The 19,887-nt window shown below is 51.4% G+C and overlaps 1 protein-coding gene and 1 long non-coding RNA gene across 10 annotated transcripts in view; one reads left to right on the top strand and one right to left on the bottom strand.

Moving 5' to 3' along the window:
• Window positions 1–19,887, bottom strand: part of DDAH1 (dimethylarginine dimethylaminohydrolase 1) — a 132,140-nt gene that overhangs the window by 4,533 nt on the left and 107,720 nt on the right. For 6 of the 9 annotated variants that reach the window (XM_021090342.2, XM_085024228.1, XM_013980506.3 and 3 more), the window contains one exon: window positions 488–631. In XM_021090342.2, coding sequence (XP_020946001.1) covers window positions 488–631 — 144 coding nt within the window. Of the gene's footprint in view, window positions 1–487; window positions 632–5,320; window positions 8,056–8,268; window positions 10,723–13,851; window positions 14,196–19,887 lie in introns of those variants that run through there. The other 3 variants (XR_014844938.1, XR_014844940.1, XR_014844941.1) reach the window with 3 other exon arrangements.
• Window positions 7,995–14,285, top strand: LOC146404302 (uncharacterized). Its single transcript, XR_014844970.1, has 2 exons — window positions 7,995–10,713; window positions 12,490–14,285. It is a non-coding gene; the product is annotated as an uncharacterized LOC146404302 (long non-coding RNA).

Genomic DNA, 19,887 nt, shown 5'->3' with positions numbered 1-19,887 from the left:
GCCTGGCCGGCGATTCCACGTGTGCTCCGTTGATGCTTCTTCCTGCTCTGTCCTCTCGGTGCCTCTGCTGCCCCGTGTGCTGCCCCGACCCCTGCACCCCGCTCTCTGGCTCATTCACCCTCCTCTGCCTTGAGAAACAAACGCAGCTTGGAGGTGTCAGGAAACAGAGACGCTGTGACCCCCCAACTGCAGTCTCTGGGCCGAACGGGCTGCCAGTGTGAGGAGGGGCCCTTAATCAGAGCCAGAGCACAGACCAGGCTGCAAGTACCTGTGTGACCAGGGCTGAACACCAGGTAAGGTCACCTCAGTGACCAAGGACACTAAGGAGAAGTGAGTCACATAAACCTTCCTCTGGCCCCAGCTGCGGCGGGATTTCTGCCTTCCCGGTGATGTGATGTGTGGAGAGGAAAGCAAGCCCCTGTCCTTTGTCACCAGCTCCTGGAAGACTCCCTAGGCGGCAAGGCCGGGCGGCAGGACCAGGCTTTACCTTCGCGCTCTCGGGATACTCTTCTGGGGTTCGGTGCAGCAGGACGTGGCCTTTGCCGGGGATATTGAGATACACACAGTTTGCGGCCGTGTCGTCAGGCACAGTGAGTTTGTCGTAGCGGTGGTCGCTCATCTGCTGCATGATCTGGAAGAGAAGCAATGCGGGGCCTGAGGCAAGCGCCCTGCCTGCCCTGGCAAGGGCAGAGCGGGGCTGAAGGTCGCACCCGAGCAGCTTCCCCGGGGCTGAAGTTCCCGCCTGTTCCCTCCTGGCACAGAACCGGAAGGGGACCGCAGATGGATGTGGCTGCCACCCTGCCGCCTGGCTGGGCGGGCCGTGCCGCCTAGGGATTCTTTGGAAGACCTGCAAAGGTTCTTCTTTCAAAATACGTGTTTGTCTCTAAGTTTTAAAAAACGATTCTTTTTTCTAGTTTTGCTCAGAAGGTCTATCAGAAAGACACGGAGAAAAAGGCCCAGCTCGGGTTTTGATGACAACGTTGGCTGAGCAAGCGGGGCTGCTCTGGTCTAGAGGGAGAAAGGGCCCCGCAGGGATGAGAATGGTCCCTTACCTGATTTAGCAATAACTGCGCGCCTGTACACACACGCACACACACAATTTCCACTTCTGGGCACATTACAATGGAATTTGCTTGCCGCTGGCAGGTGTTGCCCTTAACACAGTGAACGCCCAGATGCCCCAGAGAATGTTCAGATCATGTTCAGATCACATTTCCAGGTCCCACCCCCGAGGATCCTGGCTTGGCAGATCTGAGGTGTGGCACAGAAATTTGTATTCTGAAGCCTTCCAGGCAATTCAGAGGCAGATGGTCCCTGGACCAAACTCAGAGAAAAAAACAACTGAGCAGGTCTGTTCATCGAAGGAAGCATCCATCAGCACCTTTCTATAAAATCATGTTAAAATAAGAAAAAAATGAAATCTTCACAGAGTTTAAACTCTTGATACCTCATCTTCAGCCCCTCCGCAAATTAAAACAAAAACGCAAAAAACCACCTCTCCCCCTTCCCCCTCCCCACACGCCAAAAAGGTCAAAACACCACAAATGAAAACAAGAGGGACTCTGGGCTTCTGCTCATGTGGACGCTGTCCGCGCCTCGTCGTGACCTGCGCGTCTTCAGAAACCTGCCGCCGCGTCACGCGGTGAAGGTGCAACAGCATCTTTCACCGTCGGGTTCGAGCTCCCTCTCCGGCTGGGTCTTCCATGACCCCTCGGTATGTGTGTGGACACCGGACCCTGAAGAGGTCGCTCGCCCTCAGCCCTGGCGGCCCCGGCAGGGAAACGAGTGCGGGGGGCAGAGGCGGCGGGAGGCTCCCGGCAACTTCGTTCCCAAGACCCTGTGAAGAGCCCAGACAGCAAGGCCCCCCGGCCGGCTCCCTTCTCCTGGTGGGGACCCTGTCGAGGGCACATGAGCCAGGAGTGATCTGAGGGGAATGCCCTTCAAGAGAAGGACACGTAGGAGCGGGGATGAGCGTAAGCCCTGCGTCAGGGGCCCAGAGACACAGAGATCCAGGGCGAAAATCCCGTTTTTTAGGAGGTCCCAGCCTGTCGGAGGAGACCGTCAGATACTCAGAGTGTTATTAGGGTAAGAACCAACAGAGCGCCCACTAAACTCTGCATCTTTAATACCGAATCCCCAAATCCCCAGCTTACAGATGAAGAGACTGCACTGAGGGAGGCCAGGCAACCTACCGAGGCCGCCCAGGTGGATTCAAACCCAGATCTGGGCCACTCCAAACTTCCTGATGAAGCGTTTCACTCTGCTCTCTTTCTTCCCTCCAGAGCTGCGGCAGAATCTCTTTCCTATAAACGACCATGTGTTGGAGAAAAAAATGACTGGCTCGGAGTGTCAGTGTCAGAAAGTGAGACACGTGAGCCCGGGGAGATCTCGACAAAGCTCTTTCCTTCTGCAGAAGGTGCGCAGAGGAGAGGAGACGCCCTATTCACCCCTAATGCAGGGGATGGACCCGTCCCCTGCACGGGTCAGGTCAGGGCGCACACTCTTCCCGGCTGGCTAGCTGGAACAAACTGTTGCTGGGAGAAGAGGGAATGAGGAGGGGTCGCAGGAGGGCGTCTCAGCCGAAACCGGAGCAGAACAGAGCAAGCAAGACTTCCTTCGATAGAACAGACACGTCACTGACTTTTTTGCATTCACCCGATGCTTTCACTTGTTCGCTCATGGACTGTGAACTGAAGTCTGGTCCTTGCCAGCAACCTCTACCTGGAGTAAATTGTGAGCCACTGCAGCTGCCACCATGCAGCAGCCGGGGGAGCTCAGGGTGGAGACCCTCTGTGCTCTGGGAGAACTGGAAGAAGGGGCCTTCAGATAGTCTGAGATTTTTAGGAGAAGAATTTATGTGCCTGATGCTCGCATCTCCTCACATCTAGACAAATACTAAAATCCTTCCTGGGGTCGTCTGCTCCTCGTGACTGGCAGGGACCTTCAGGAGACCAGGCACAACGTTTGTAAAATGTGTGTGTGCTGCAGGCACCTCCCCTCACCTTTATCACATCCTGAGGGTCCCCCTTTTCCCCTGGGGGGGATTGCAGCCCGGCGAATGTCACAGTCCCCTGTGAATGCAGTCCCCTCCAGTGAGAGCGGCGAGCCCCGCAGGCTGTGCACACTCAGGATCCTGGCTCCGAGAGCCAGGGAAGGAACGATTTCCGGAGCCCAGGGCTCCTCTGTTCCTGCTTCCTGTCTTGTGCTGCAAAAACCCCTACACGTCCTACTCCCCCCACCGCGTCAGAGCGGTGCCCCAGGGCCGCAGAGGCTGTCTCCCGGGCCTAAGTCCTAAGTTCACCCCAAAGAAAGCTTAACTCTCAACCTTCAGGTTGTGGAATTTTTTCAGGCGATCGTACCATTCATCCTCTTCTCACGTGTGGCCCTCCTGTGACAAAAGCTACAACCGGACCTGACTGGACCTCCCTCTTGCACTTAGGAATTTAAGTGTTTCCTGGGGAAGAGACCCAGGGCGGCCCCCACACTGGCACGGGTTAGCTCTAGTCCACACACGGACAGTGGCGACTGAGTCTAAGCAAATGGACAACGTATTCAGCTTCGTCCTCTTTATGAAAGGGACGTGCCCAAAAAGAACATGAAGAGGCTTATTTAAGAGCAAAAACAAAGCCAGACCAGGTTGCTCTCTGCTGTTACGAATTTTACTCTTTCATTATATTTTATGCAGACTTCCTTTCGCTGCTTTCAAACACCATCATAGCAGCTTCCCTTTCCTTGTGTGTGTGGGGGGGGCATGTTAGGGTGATGAACTCTGGAGTAAGCCTGGGTTTGAGCCTCAGCTCTGTCCTTCGTGAGCTAAAGACATTCAGCATTTGACTTCTGGTTTCCTCCTCTATAAAATCACGCTAATAACAGTCTTTCATGCACTTGGGTGACAGGGCGGTGAAGATAATGAACGGAACTAGGCGCCCCCCAGAAGCTTCATCAGGACCAGTATTTTAAGACCCCATGACCGGCCGAGCCAGCTTCGTCTCCAGCCCGCAGCCCATGCGCTATTGTGGCAGCTCTGTCCTTAAACCTCACTCTTTTTTTTTTTTTTTTTTTTTTTTGTCTTTTTGCCTTTTCTAGGGCCGCTCCCTCGGCACATGGAGGTTCCCAGGCTAGGGGTCAAATTGGAGCTGTAGCTGACGGCCTCATCACGGCCACAGAATCACCAGATCTGAGCCGCGTCTGCGACCTACACCACAGCTCACAGCAACGCTGGATCCTTAACCCACTGAGCAAGGGCTGGCATCGAACGCGCCCCCTCATGGCGCCTAGTCGGATTCGTTCACCACTGCGCCACGACGGGACCTCCTAAACCTCCGTCTCCAGAGCGCGTGCTGTGAGTGAAGGGCGCATCTGGGCTCGTGGCACAGGCGGACCACGCACCGTCTTGAGCGAAAGCACATGCCCCCTCCCGGCCTGGCTCGGGCGCGTCCGCTGGGAACCGCGGAGCCGCCGCGAGGACCGCCGTCCGTTCTGGAGGAAGCGTCACCGAAGGTGTCATCGGGCGGCCTCCGTCCAGCGGAGGCTCCGCGCGGCGCCCCCCTGCAGACAGGGCCCGGGGTCCCGGAGCCCCCGGCCGAAGGCTCCCTTGCGGGGGGCGTGACGGGCCCTCTCCACCACCCGCTTCCTCGTGGGAGGAATGCCCGCCTCGTGCCCGCGGCTGTTTGCGCTGTTGTTCTTCAGCTGAGGGCATTTACGTGAAATTCGAGTCTCTGTTTTCCCCACTCTCGTGTTTCCCTCTCCTCCGGGCCTTGGACTTCTTAACTTCTGGTGGGAACGTTCCTGAAATTTCGGACGTACGGGCCAGGACCCAACCTAGCACGGCCTGAAGACAGTTCCGCTTTTCATCTCTGTTCAGAAAGGAACTGCAGTGTCCTCAGTGGGGAAATAATCTAATGCTGGGAATACATAAAGTAATTCACTGATGAAGTCCACTGAGAGCGACCCGTAAAGTAAACATCTTAACAAATCCAGCAAAGCCCCCTCAGGAGAAGCTTTTCAATTAGTTTATCAAGGTCCCAGGGTTATCGTCTCAAGACAGGTTAAAAAGTGTGCCAAAAGGACGGACTTTTGATAACAGATCGGACCCTGTTCGGAGCAGTGAGTGGTTCTGCTTACCTGTGGGAAATAACGACACAAAAGCTCTGTCAGGTGTAGTCTTTCCAAATTAAAAGGACTTAGGAAGTGGCAAATATAGATAATAAATTAAAAAGTACAATTTCTTTCCCACGAAGGAGCTAAAGGTGCTTATTCTAAACACAAAGGGTTTCTGTGTTTGGGGACAAAGAACAGGTTTCTCTCTTCCTGTCAGTGATTTCTTTTCTCTTACTTGTGGTTATTGTCTGAATAAGACAGCCTGTGTTTATTTAGAGTTGGGTTCAGGGGATGCGTGCATATACAGCAGAGCACCTGCCATCCAGAGAGGACACTCAGAAAAAGGTTCAGGAAACTGTATGTCTCTCTAGCATCTTTCCTCTCTTGTGTTGGAACAGGCATGGTGAGGATGTGGGGATGTGGGGGCTGGGAGGATGGGGGGTATGGAGGTGGGGGGATGTGGGGGCTGGGACGATGGGGGTATGGAGGTGGGGGGATGTGGGGGCTGGGAGGATGGGGGGTGGGGATGGGGGTGGGGTGGGGGGTGCGGGGATGTGGAGGTGGAGGTGGAGAGGAAGTGGGGATGGGGGGCTGTGGGGCTGTGGGGGGTAGGGGATGCAGGAATGTGGTGATGGGGATTCGGGGATGTGGGATGGGGTGTTTGGGCACGGGTGGACGGAGAGACGTGGGGATAGGAAGCTGTGAGGCGAGCCACCGCCTGGCAGGGCTTCACCTCAAAGAGCTCAGGCTTCTGAGGATCAGGACTGAGTCACAGGGAGGCGGGGGCGAGGGGGAAGAGGTTTTGCTTCCACTTTGCGGATGCACAGAATCCTTTGTTAACAGATGAGCATCATTTCAAATATCCCAAGAATGTGGTTGGTTGGTTGCTGGGATGTTTAGTTCTGTGTTTCAAAATTTTTCTCCTAAACTGCTTCAGAACTCTGTGTAAAGGGTTCTTTTAACCCCTGGGGCTTATTTCCTGCTTCTTGCTGTGCTGGGAGCCAGAAAGGAAAGGAGAAAGCACCTAAATCCACAGGCGGCTGCAACTGCTGGAGAGGCCCGGGCTCAGATCACGCAGTCCTCCAGGGCTTTGGGGGGAAGGTCTGGGAGGCCAAGCTGATGCTCTAATTGCCTTTGCCCCTTGGAGTCATTCCACTTTGTGTAAGGAGACTAGTTATTATCAAGATTGCATACGGTGGGGTTCGTTCAATTCATCTGCCCTCCTGGAACGCCCCCTTCAGGCCGGGCGCGAAGGGGGCCTGGGTACACGTGGGAAGGGGAAAGAGATGCAAAGGCAAATGGCCCCTGGCTCAGCCTTCAGATGACCATCTGCAACTTAGGGCAAGGCGAGCACGTGAGAGCTGAGGCAGCAGTAGGAGCAAAGTCAGCCTCCCCCCTGCCACAGGCACCTCCCCGAGGAAGAAGGTGTCCAGAGAAAGGAAATGGCCCCTCGAGTCACCACCGGGCGAGGGGGCGTCTGTTACACAGCTGCTGGCTTGGAGGGGCCAGGCTTGCTCCCCAGAGGGAGCTGTCACAAAACAGAGTGGGAAGCTCTGGCTTTCAGCCCAAGAGAATTTGCATGGCCAGTTGCATTAGCTAGCAGGCATTTCCGGCAGTTTCCAACATTTCTGGGAATTTTCTCATCCAAAAGTTTGGGAGGCAGCTTCATTCTCCCCCTTGTTACTCATGTTTCTTTGTTCTCCATCAATTACTTTGAAAAAAATTCCTGGGCTATGTTGTTTCACAGGACGGCGGAGGACACACGGGGCACGTCCCGAAGCAACGCTGTGGAGGAGGCATTTGAAGAGTTGAGGAAACAGCGCAGTGTGGCCTTGCTCATAATCGATCTTCCTGTGAAATGCACACATGCGTTCATCCCACCACATCAAACCTAGCCAACTCCACAAAGCAACTCATTATAGATTCTACTGAGATCTCAAGCATGCTTTTCATTGCTCCTGGAGATCTAAAATCATTCATACATGTATTTATCCACCCATCAAGAGTTTATTGAAAGTCTGACATACACCAGGCATCCAGTCCTGGCAGTCCTTTTAAGGCTGAGTCAAATAGCTATGAATCATATTCTAGAATTGATACCATGTTTTCATTTTTTATAGTCCTTCCTTGGATCAGCTCAAAAGGGACAGAATCTGAGAAAGGTTGTCTTTGAACGACATCTCTGAGTTGATGGGCTTGACGGATCCTAAGAACAAGGTTCCTTTTGGCTAAATCTGGGCACACTTTCAGTGCCAAATTTTCCCCCTTCCAAGCTAGCTGACATTTTGCTCCACAAATTAGCTCTCACATTTGGATCTGTTGCTTTTGCTCAGATCACATGGCCCAGTGGATATGTGGGGGAAAAAATTCCTCTGTCCTTCAAACGACAACCACAAGCCACATGAACCACTCCTGGGAGGGATTCTCAAAAACAGTGGCCTCAGTGGAAGGCTGGGAAGCCCCTCTCCTCGCCAGGCCCCCTTTGAGCTTCGGGAGGGCTGAGGAGCAGGTCGAGGGCAGAAGAACGAGGGAGCTGCCCTGGAGGACTGACAGCCCTGATTGAAGCTTCTGACCTCAGGGGTGGAGAGGAAAGACGATCAAACCGAAGCACCCCTTCCAAATGCCAAGTCGGGGACCCCACCCTCCCTTCTCACCCCTGCTCTGCATCCAATAGGACTAGCTCCGTGGCAGGGGCAGGTCTCCCATGACCCGAGTCTGAGCTCTTGAATATGTGTCCTAGTCAGCTGCTCCGTGGCTTTTGAGGCCATGCTTCTCCTGACAGCTGACCCTAAATTCAGCTCCCGAAATCTCATCATCGAAAACTAACTCCCCCGGGTGCGGGAGCTTGGCGATCTTTGTTTCCCTTGGGTCATTCGATGGCCAGAAACCGGAACTTTTTTTTTTGTCTTTTTGCTATTTCTTGGGCCGCTCCCGTGGCATATGGAGGTTCCCAGGCTAGGGGTCTAATCGGAGCTGTTGCTACTGGCCTACACCAGAGCCACAGCAACGTGGGATCCGAGCCGCATCTGCAACCTACACCACAGCTCACGGCAACGCCGGATCATTAACCCACTGAGCAAGGGCAGGGACCGAACCCGCAACCTCATGGTTCCTAGTCGGATTCGTTAACCACTGCGCCACGGCGGGAGCTCCCAAGAAACTGGAACATTTATTGAGCGATCTTCTATTTATTGATGGGTCATCTATTTTCACACATTTCTTTCTTATCAATTCATTTTACCGGTGAGAAAGCCAAGGTTCAGATAAACCCAGTAACCTGTCCAAGGTCACACATTAAGACAGGAATCCAGGATTTGGGTCCAGGTGAGTCTGCCCTCAAATGCCTGCCTTTCCCAGTCACACCAGAATCTACCAACTTGCCAAGAGCCTGTGAAAGGCTCGACCCAGAGCCCACTAACCGACAGCCTGCGGGCTGTTTTTCTCAGAGATGACAACTGATTGGACAGGACCTAGTTTTAAAAGTTCGCATTTAAATGAATTTGAGACAAAGTCCGGCCCCTGAAGTCCATATAGATTGGTTTTCCAAGCGCTAACTATTCTGCTTTGGAAGTGCATGAAAGAGCAAAGCCTTTGGGAGCAGAAATAGGCAGTGCGTGAAGAGGCGTCATCACCTCCAGAGCAGCAGAGCCACAGGCTCCAGGAGGGAGGCGAGAACTGGCCCAGCAGGCACACTGTGCTTGGAGGCCCAGGACCCGCCCTGTTCACCGGATCCGTCCCTCCAGGATTAATGCTTAGTCTTTGTATAAGCAAATGACTCCCTGGTTATTTCATCGGTAGAGGAGGCATTTAAATATGGTCTTTCCACTGCAGGACCTGTGACCCCTATGCTTTGAGGCATTCACAACTCTGCCCCGTCCACTTGGCGGTCTGAGAAAGGGCTGCCTGGCCTTACGAAACAGTCTGTGCACACAAAGAGCACTTTTTCCTGGGATGTGAAGAAAGCCTTCCCCGGGACCTCGGATTCTCTCTCTCTGCCTAGCTGTCCTCTAGGCCAGCTCCAGGCAGTGATGTGCTGGAAAATGGGGGGGAAATATATGCACAGTATCTGCACAAGTTCATGAATTATAAGGACGGGTAACATACAACTTACAAATAATATCTTCAGTACTCTTGAGTATAAATTTCATCTTGCCAATTGACTCTCATGGAATGCTTTGTTGATTTCTGCAGAGCTGATGCAGTCGAGGCCAGTCTCATTGTTGCAGCTGACAAATCAGCGAAGTTCCAACCTGGCTACTGGGTGATATTCTCGTTTACGTTAATGAATAAGACAAGTGAAACAATGAAGACATATGTTGCAAGTCCCCTGTCTGGCAGTGGCCTGAGTGCCTTCTTTGCTGGATACTGTAAGATCGGTTCCTCAGTGCAAAGGAACTGTTTCACATTAAGCCTGCGTGACGAAAAATTTCCCCATCACTTTTTTATGTCTAGGCAATCACTAAACCATAAATCAAGTCCTGTTTCGTAGCATTTGCTGCTTTCTGTGGCGCGAACATTCTCACCGTGGCCGGTTTCAAGTGGCCAATGTGATGTGACGATGAAGTTGGGAGGGTCGAGCCGGCCGCCGTCACAGACCATCCGTCACCAAGTGCGTCGACCGGTGTGAGAGCGGGGCTGATGGCAAAATGCGGTCATGGAAGCAGGAAGTGATGAATATTCAATACTGATTAACTTTGTTTTGAACAAAATTTAAGCATAAGTTTGTGGAATTCGATTTTTAATAATGGGTGTGTTGAACAACCAGCTGTCAGAATTCCCCAACATGTAACAACTGGTCCCTGCAAGCTGGTAGGACCGGGCTCCAGCAAAGCACGGCCCCGTACAGGAGACTTCATGGTTTTACAAGACGTAGTTCCCGAATTTCCGCAGGAGCTGACCTCACATGGAAAGCTGCTCTGAAGCGCCCTCCACCCTCTTTGCTAGTGACATGGACAACTGGCTTTCAGGTCTGGCTCATGTGACCTTTGCTTCCTCAGGGGCAGACAACTCTTGGGGACTAGCCTTCAATGAACTTATGAAGTACACTGACGGTGCAAGTGTCATGAGTGCTTAAAAGGAAGGATAACAAGCTGGGTTCACTGAATGAATAGGAGCCCAAACTCAATGACGCTCTCAAACAGACGAGAGATGATCTGGTTTCCCTTTTCACAGAGGCCGGCTGGACGCTTAAAGCTGACGGGGCTATGTGGAGAGAGGACATGAGGAGTCACAGCCTGCATTCTGCACTCGGCTCCAATTTCAATCCCCTCCCCTCACACTGTCTTTCCCTTTCATTTCCAGTCACGTTATGTTGCTCTACTTCAGGCATCTGTGTAAGCCGCTTTTATGAAAAGAGGCAAGGTATGATTACACAATTCAATTCTTTGAAAAACATGCTTTTCAATCATAAATCAAAATTATAAACAGTACAAAGCACAAGCTTCTTGTAAAAGATTCAAATAAAGTTAAAAGTTCTATTGGCTTATCACAACTGTATACATTTGTCAGAGCCCACTGAACTGTACATTTAAAGCTTGTGAATTTTATTTTTTTATTTTTATTTTATTTATTTATTTTTTTCTTTTTTTAGGGCTGCACCTGAGGCATATGGAGGTTCCCAGGCTAGGGGTCTAATGGGAGCTGTAGCCACCGGCCTGCGCCAGAGCCACAACAATGTGGGATCCGAGCCGTGTCTGTGACCTACATGGCAACACGGGATCTTTAACCCACCGAGTGAGGCTAGGGATCGAACCCGCAACCTCACAGTTCCTAGTGAGCTCCGTTTTTGCTGCACCAGAATGGGAACTCCCCTAAAGCTTATGAATTTTAATGTATGGAAATTATATTTCAATAAACCTAATTTTTAAAAAAGTTGAGGAATTCCTGTCATGGCTCAGCGGTTAACAAACCCAACTAGCATCCATGAGGATGCAGGTTTGATCCCTGGCCTCGCTCAGTGGGTTAAGGATCCGGCATTGCTGTGGCTGTGGTGTAGGCTGGCGGCTACAGCTCCGATTAGACCCCTAGCCTGGGAACCTCCATATACCACGGGTGCGGCCCTAAAAAGACAAAAAAATAAATAAAAATCAAAATAAAAAAATTTTTAAATGTTTAAGTCTTCTACTCCTCTAGCTCATCTTTTTTTTTTCCTGGCTCCCTTTCCTTATGGGACCCCTATTCCGCCTGCTGTGGGCTCTGCAGGTCATGTTTTACACACGCACATACTCAGAAGAGGACCTGTTTTATCTCCCACTGAATCTGTCCAGGAAGGAGCCTGGCCATCCCAACGTCTAGGGACCTAGGGTCCGCTTTTCTCAGAGGCTGGTAACAAGCACCTCTGCAGGCTTTGCACGCATGAAGGCAATTCCTCTGCGTGTCTTACAGTTACTACATTTTGTACATATATGTGAAGAGTTCCAGTGCCTATAAACAATGTTATACAGAAATCTGATAAATACTGGGATTGCATATAGCGATTAAATTCCCTGCTTCTGAGGAACAAACACACTTGCTGTCCCGAACTACCTGATCTTCAGGAGTCAGTGCTCTCGCTAAATGCAGCAGGGATAAGCACCTTAAGGGTTCGGCCGAGAAGCTGAGATTTCTGGGAGACAGGGCTGGCCAAGCCCACTCTTTCTTTAGGATGGGGTTCCTTAACCTAGCCCTACTGACATTACGGGCTGGAGAATTCTTTGCTGTGAGGCCTGTCCTGTGCCTTGCAGGATGTTTTCCAGCGTCCCTGGCTTCTACCCACCCCACACCAGCAGCATCCCCCACCCACCCCCGGGTCACATTATGATGAAAATAGCTCCAGACATTGCGGGATGCTCCCCGTGGGGGCACAGTTGCCCCTGGTTGAGAACCACTGGTTTTAGGAGAAAGTTATCAAATGACACATATTTTAAAAGAAGAACAGACACTTATGGGAAACCAGAGGAAAAATAACCAGAAAAGGAGAGAGAAAGCAAACCTCCAGATAAGTATGCTGTTTTCTCTTCCTCCTCTGAATTACTAGGCTCTCTGAGAAGAAATCAATTGGAATTTAAGAAAACAGCCCTTGGCCCCACATATCTCGTGTCCCCAGTTCCCTGTCACTGACAACCAGGCCAGGGCTGCTGAAGAAAGCAGCCACCTCCACCTTGATGACTTCTGTGGGAGGCGTCACCTGGGCTCTCTGCACTTCGGTGTCACCCTTCTGAAACAGGGAGGAGAAATCGCGGCTTCCTTCTGGGCTTGACCTCGCGTGGTTTCAGACAGTAAATGTTGATAAGGAAGCCTCAGAACTTGGGAAAGTGAGGGCATCTTAGAGCCCACCAAGAGGCACAAGGAATAAGAAGAGCAGCTGGGGAAACATCTGGAAATTACCAAGCCAGCTTCTCTTTCACGGAGGTTCAGAGAGATGTACAATGTAAGAGATTTACCTAAAACCACACAAAGGCTGTGAACCGCAGAGCCTGGATAGGTCCGAGGTCCCGGGCTCAGAGCAGGCCTTTTCTAGTGACCTTGCTTGGGTGGAGAGAATGTAAGTGGGACGAAGGACCGATGTCAACTCCTGCCCAGCCGCTCCTCCACTCCCGAGGGACGGAGGCTCTCTTCCCTTCGGGATCTGAACCAGGGGGTCTTGTGCAAACGAACTGTATTCCCTGACTTGAGGAATGTTCTAGGCCGGTGGTCTTCAACCCTGGCTACACATTAGAGTCGTCGGGGGGTGGGGGGAGCTTTCAAAAACACATAGATGTCTGAGTTGGGGTTGCTCCCCACACATCTATGCTCTGCTTTCATAGCAAGTGGCAATGTGCTCATGAAAACTCGAGGTCTGGAGTTCCCACTGTGGCACAGTGGGTTACAAATCTGACAGCAGCGGCTTGGGTCCCGGGTTCAATCCCCGGCCTGGCACAGTGGGTTAAGGATCAGGTGTTGCCCACAGCTGTGGTGTTTACCGCAGCTGTAGCTCAGTTTCAAACTCTGGCCCAGGAACTTCCATCGGCTGTGGGTGCAGCCAAAAGAGCCCCGAGAAAAGTCCAACTTCAGTCAATAAGGAGGAAGGTGGCCTGGAAGCTGGAGAAGGCGACACGCTGACAGTCACCGGGTCCAGAGAGCGGCACTATTTACACTGCCACACAGCGCCTGCACCTCTGCCCCTTGGGGTGACCGACACACACTGTTCAGCTCGGATTGTGTCAACGCATCCAAGGAACCCCGGGAGAAGAGCAGACAACCAGAAGCTTCCGGAGGCACAGCCACACCCCGCTCTCCCAAGGGCCGGGCCTGCGCGGGGAAGGCGCTCAGCAGTGTGCCATGGTCCCGTCACTCTTAAAACCCTCCTAACTTAACCTCCTGATCAACCTCCTCCAAGTGCACTGACTCTGAGCTCAACCTTGGGTTGGAACAGACAGAGAGCCCCCCGGGCCCCGCCTCCCAGGCGACGGGCACTTGTCCTTGAAGCTCTGGCTTCAACCAGCCAGGGTGCTCCACGGGGCCCCTTCTCAGGTTCTCCCCACCAGCTCGGGGACGCGACCACAGCACTTCCTCCCCAAGCAGAGATCTCGTTTCCCTCCACCTTCCACTCTTTCTACTTGAAGAATTTAGTCTCAAGCTTGTTTTCCAGCCACAGGGCTTCAGGCCTTCCCATTTAAGTCTAAAAGCCAAGGTCCTAATGAGATGGAGTGTTCACCGCGTACTCGAAAGGCCCCAGATGCAATACATGAGACTGTTTGTTCTGCAAGCATCTCCCCCTAAAAAGACACTGGGTTTTATTTTTAAAATTTTAGTAGGTTTTTTGGCTGAGCCCCTGGCCTGCGGAAGTTCCTGGGCCAGGGATCGAACCCCCACCACAGCAGAGACAACAGTGGATACTTAACCTGCTGAGCCGCCAGGGAACTCCAAGACACAGGCTTTCAAAGAAAAGTTAGCTTTCCACAGGGGTTCGTGTTTCCATAACCAAGTGACGTTCTGCCAGTTTCCTACCCGTGAGAGCTGGTTGTTGGAGGTGCCAGTCATTTCACGCGCCACGATGCTATTCTTTTTTTTTTTTTTTTTTTTTTGTCTTTTTGCTATTTCTTGGGCCGCTCCCACGGCATATGGAGGTTCCCAGGCTAGGGGTTGAATCGGAGCTGTAGCCACCGGCCTACGCCAGAGCCACAGCAACGCAGGATCTGAGCCGTGTCTGCAACCTACACCACAGCTCACGGCAACGCCAGATCATTAACCCACTGAGCAAGAGCAGGGACCGAACCCGCAACCTCATGGTTTCTAGTCGGATTCGTTAACCACTGCACCACGACGGGAACCCCCACGATGCTATTCTGAACCACACGAGGGGCGTTTTCTGTCCAAAGACACGGTGAGGGACTCTCGGCGCCAGTCTCCTGCCTCTGCCCTCAAATGCTGCTGTCGGCTGGTGTCTGACGCGCTCCTGCAGGTGCGGCCACGGATTTCCCGCACCTGGATCGTGCCGCGGTCCCCGGCCCCACGCTGGGGTTGTGGTAGCAGAGTTTCCTCTGGCGTACCCCAGAAAGGCGATGTGCGTTTAGACGGGCACGCTGTGTGACTCTCAGGTGCGAGAACACTCGCGAACCACTGACTTGGACTCTTCACATTAAATTAGCATGATGTTCACACCTCAAAAGTCTTTTTACTCTTAGTGATGTTACCGCTGCTAGGAGCTCATCTACAGTGGGCTCTTATTACTTGCCAGGGTGTGGACAGGAAAAGACACGAAAGATTAGAAAGTGTGCACAGGAACTATATCCAGTCACCTGTGGTGGAACGGGAGGGAGGATAATGTGAGAAAAAGAAAAATACACACACATATATATAAAACTGGGTCACTTTGCTGTGGAGTAGAAATTGATAGAACACTGCACATCAGCTTTAATGGAAAAGATAAAAATGTAACAGAATGTAAATCAACTTTAATGGAAAAAATGAAAATCATAAAAAAAGAAAATGTGCACAGAATGTAACAGACACCTTTCATGTAGCTCCTAATTAGCTTTTCCCTTTTGAGACTCTGTACCAAGAGTCATCTCTGGACATACGGTCACAGCGTTGAACTTGGTCCCACTTCAAAAAGAGATAAAAGGGAATGGCTTGTTGTCACCTATCTCCAGTGGCTTGTTGTCACCTCCCTCCAAGCTTTTTACATCTGTAGGCAGAAAGTGTTTGAGTGATACCGAGGCAAGTACAGCAGTGACCAGAAATGAAACACAGATTTAGAAATATTCTTAAAGATTGCTGGACTAACGTGACATTTTGAAAGAGGAAAACAAGGAGAAACAGCGATTCTTACGAGCAGAGAAGTAATCCTGGAACGGTTTTTGCAGGAAGGTGACGGCAAATGTACTTTTTTGTTTTAACAATTAAAATTTTAAAAGTTGAAACACAGCTGATTTACAATGTTGTGCTTATTTCAGATGTACAGCAAAGGGATTCCCCGGCACACTCAGATTCTCTTCCCTTCCCGGTTATTACAGAACACTGAGTAGAGTTCCCTGTGCTCCACAGCAGTCCTCGCCAGCTATCTGCTTTATGCACAGTAGTGCGTATATTTTAACCCCAAACGCCTGATCGACCCTCCCCCGGCAGTTTACTTTCAATCTGCTTCTCTTGCACGTCGTTATTTCTAAGGAGGACCCTGTCGCAGTGCCGTACCTACAGCGTGGGTGTTTTCCCCAGAAGCTGGAGAACAACTTGAAGGTCAAATGTCACTTCCACTTCGGGGGCTACGTTTTACCATATGCTTTATTAGCCTTCGGCCCAGCAATAGGATACTCATCCACACCCAGGCATTTAGTACACGCGGTGTCCAGGGAGAAACAGCAGCCCCGCCCCAGCCATCCTGCCTGCAGCTCAGCGGACACATGTCCCTAATCCCTTCGACATCAAGGGCACTGGGCACTGGTGTTGGCCTGGCCAGAGTGTCACACAGGTCATGCTGCGATGGACAGCTGCAGCCCATGAGGCAGAAACCATCCTGGGTTTCTTCTGCCAGCTCCGTTCAGCCAAGAAACAACAGGACACTGCCCGAGATGGGAGCATGCAAATGTTCAAGAGGTTTTTTTCCTGTGCTTTGAGAGCGAGTAGCTAAAGATAATAAAACATAAATGGGAAAGGGTAAAGGACAGAGACTCCCAGTTCAGATGAGCCTCTGCCAATGGAAACTGAAACGGGAGCCAACCCCGTTGGAGCCTCACCGGCCTGCACGTCGGAGGTCACCAGAGCTGCTGGCAGCAGGAGCTGTCCGAGGGCAGCTCAACTCTCAAAATGCGAACCTAGGTCAGTGAAAGCCAGCAACGCCTTCTGCCCACGGTCTGTGCCTGTGTGGGAGGGAACCCAATTCACGGGGACAGGGGGGCTTGAGCTCTTTCCTGAGAATTCCACCAAAGGCACCCCATCTGGGAGCCATTTCTGAAGGACCGTCTCGATCCTCGTCCCCTGGGGCCCGGAACAGTGCCTGGCACAGAACAGCAGTGCTGTGATTATCCGCCCAAGGGCCGACCCGCTCCCTCTCCCTCCCACCTTCCAGACTCATCAGCTGCGTTGCTCCTCTAAGTAGAACTCACCCCCTGCACCCCACACCCCACGGCCGCGGCTGCTTCCCCTGGTCCAGGCCTCCTCGCCTTTATTCCCGGACCGTGTCATGGTATCTAACGAGTTTTCTTAGTCCGAATCTTCCTTCCTGTTAGTCATTCTAGGCACAACGTCAGAGAGCTCTTGCTGAAATCTCCCCTTTTATAATTTGCTGAGAAACTGTGAGCGGCTCCCCACAGCCTTCAGATAAGAAGACCCCAATTCCTTTGAGTGGGGACCAGCCCCACTCACTTCTTCGGCCTTGCCTCCCTCTCTCCCCGCACGCACCCCCTGTTCCAGCCATCGTCTGTTGGCTATAAGATAGATCCCCCATTGTCCTGTCTGGTGTCCCTGGGCGTCCCCGGCTTGCTGGTCATCCTGGATCACTCAGACTTTGACTCCCGCCCCTGGGATCACGCCCTCCTCAAACTCCCACCACCTCCACCAGGACCCTGTGCCACTCAAGACTTTGCTTGATGTCACCCTGGACCCTGTCCTGTTCCTCATCCATCTCAGTGTCCCTGCGCCTGCGACCACATCTTTCACAGAGATGCTCTCAGGGAGTACTGCTCTATGAGGCTCAAGAAGCCGAGCTTCACACGCATCTGTGGCCTCTCTCTCTCTCTCTCTCTTTCTTTTTAAGGCCGCACCTGCAGCATATGGAAGTTCCTGAGCGAGGGGTCAATCGGAGCTGCAGCTGCCGACCTACACCACAGTCACAGCAATACCAGATCCGAGCCACATCTATGACCTACACCACAGCCTGCGGCAACACTGGATCCTTAACCCACCAAGGAAGGCCAGGGATCGAACCCACATCCTCACAGACACCATGTCTGGTTCTTAACTTGCTGAGCCCCAACGGGAACTCCTGTGGCCTCTTCTCAATTGCCTTTTGAAAACGTCTTTCTTCAGAAGAGACAGCAATGAAAGGTTCTGGAAACCCTACCTTTCTCCCCTCAGGTTTTTATATATGAATTAGGACATGATGTTGTCACACGTCCAATTCAATAGCTGCACGTGTCAGGGGAGCCTCCTCAAGGAAAAATGGAACCAGGACGGACGGAGTCTACTGCCGCTTTCCCTCGTCGGCCAGCGTGAAAATGTTCAGCTAAGTGCCAGTCTCCCATCACTTCCAGCCACTGAAAGGAGGATGTCGCAGCGGTCAAGAGGCTACAGTGGGCCCACTTTGGAACTATCTACATTGCTGGGCGCTTTACGATTCAATAATTGCGACTTTCTGCCCAATTTGAGACATGGTCCTTCACTTTGACTGCCCACCGTGAAATTCTGATGAGGAACAAAGCTCTCATTCCCTAGCGAGGCTAATTCAGCGTTGTTGTGTTCAGGCCAAGGCCGAGCACAGGAGAGAGGAGCTGAGGCAGAGCCGGAAGCAGAACCCATGGATCTGGATTCCAAGTCGTCCGCTTTGCCCTCGAAGCCATTTCGGCCTTTGATACAACAATGCTTCTTTAGTAGAATCAACATATGATTATTTTTAAAAGTAAGTGCTTCTCTAATATTTGTCACTATCAGTGATGATGTGAAGTTTAACCTTTTTTTCCCTCTCTGGCACAAATGTTCACGCATCAAGACCAGGTCCTGTTGGAGTTCCCGTGGTGGCTCAGCAGTAAGGAACCCGACTAGCATCCACGAGGACTTGGGTTCGATCCCTGGTCTCGATCAGTGGGTTAAGGATCCGGCATTGCTGTGAGCTGTGGTGTAGGTTGTTGTGGCTGTGGTGTAGGCGGGCTGCTGCTGCTCTGATTCGACCCCTAGCCTGGGAATTCCCACATGCTGCAGGTGCAGCCCTAAAAAGAAAAAAAAAAAAAAAAAATCAGGTCCTGTTGTTAGATTTTTTCATGTGTGTTGGGGGAGAGGGTATAGAAACATGTGTTAAATGCAAATTTCCTATTTTCAGAAAATGGTGGAGTTCCTGCTGTGGCGCAGTGGTTAACGAATCCGACTAGGAACCATGAGGTTGCGGGTTCGGTCCCTGCCCTTGCTCAGTGGGTTAACGATCCGGCGTTGCCGTGAGCTGTGGTGTAGGTTGCAGACGCGGCTCGGATCCCGCATTGCTGTGGCTCTGGCGTAGGCCGGTGGCTACAGCTCCGATTCGACCCCTAGCCTGGGAACCTCCATATGTCGCGGGAGCGGCCCAAGAAATAGCAACAACAACAACAAAGACAAAAAGACCAAAAAAAAAAAAAAAAAAAAAAAAAAAAGAAAATGGTAACATTAGCAATTCTTGGTCACGATATTTTAACAAAGAATTTTAGTATGTCAAGTGGATTGAATGATGGCATTCAAGTTATGACCCAGTCAGGTGCTGTATTTTAAGCCACACCATGTTGAACTCGAGGCAGCAGGAGTTTCCAGCTTTCGATGGCTTTAATTTGGAAAGTTTCTCTAACTTTTCCTCTATCTGGAATCTATTCTGTACCTTTAGTACACAGTGACTGGCTTGCTGGGGCACATTACTCAGGATCCTAAGCTACAGGCGCTTTTGAGAGCTGCAGGAATCCTTGCAGGCAGTGGAGTCTGTGCACCAGAATCATTTGTGGAGCTTTTAAAAACCTAGAACCTGGGATGGATCCCACACCCAGAAAAAAACATAGACACCTGGGCCGGATCCCACACCCAGAACATCAGAACTTTCTAAGATAGGCTCCTGGCATCGTGTTTTCAGAAAGTTCCTGAGGCGATTTTTAAACCACACCTCTCGTCAGTAATTTAAGGTCATTTAGAGGTTTTTTTTTTTTTTGGTATAAGCAAGAGTCCTACACAAAAAGACCTCTTAAAAGGCCATTTGTTCACAACCACCTAATGAGATGCTTGAACGTGCCCACAACACCCCAGAGTCTGCTGAATACTTTTTGATGTCCCATCATATAATGGATGGAATGAAAAGCCCTTTAAATATAATTTCTTCCTTTTTTTCTGTGACATTTTCTTGAAAGCTCAAGAGAAAAAAAATTATTATTCCCTTTCTCCTACTTGGCCAGTTTTGCCTCCTTCCTGCCTTGGAACTAGTGCTGCTGCTCAGCAAGGCTGTTTTGGTCTCACGGCTTCGGATTATTTATTGCCCTATCACGCCAAAGCATTTGATTTGGCCACCCCGGCCTTGTTGGCACACGGCTCTGGGAATACTGTCAGAGAAGGCAACTGCTGCCAGGAAAAGCAGCATAAACAGTTGTTACCAACAGGCTATGTGGT

The sequence above is a fragment of the Sus scrofa genome, chromosome 4 (genome assembly GCF_054392235.1).
Source record: "Sus scrofa isolate SSC_HxYL_T2T_F1_AM1 chromosome 4, Sscrofa_HxYL_maternal_Yorkshire_Landrace_v2.0, whole genome shotgun sequence".
NCBI classification, from domain to species: Eukaryota; Metazoa; Chordata; class Mammalia; order Artiodactyla; family Suidae; genus Sus; species Sus scrofa.
This window is presented reverse-complemented; position numbering and strand designations above follow the sequence as displayed.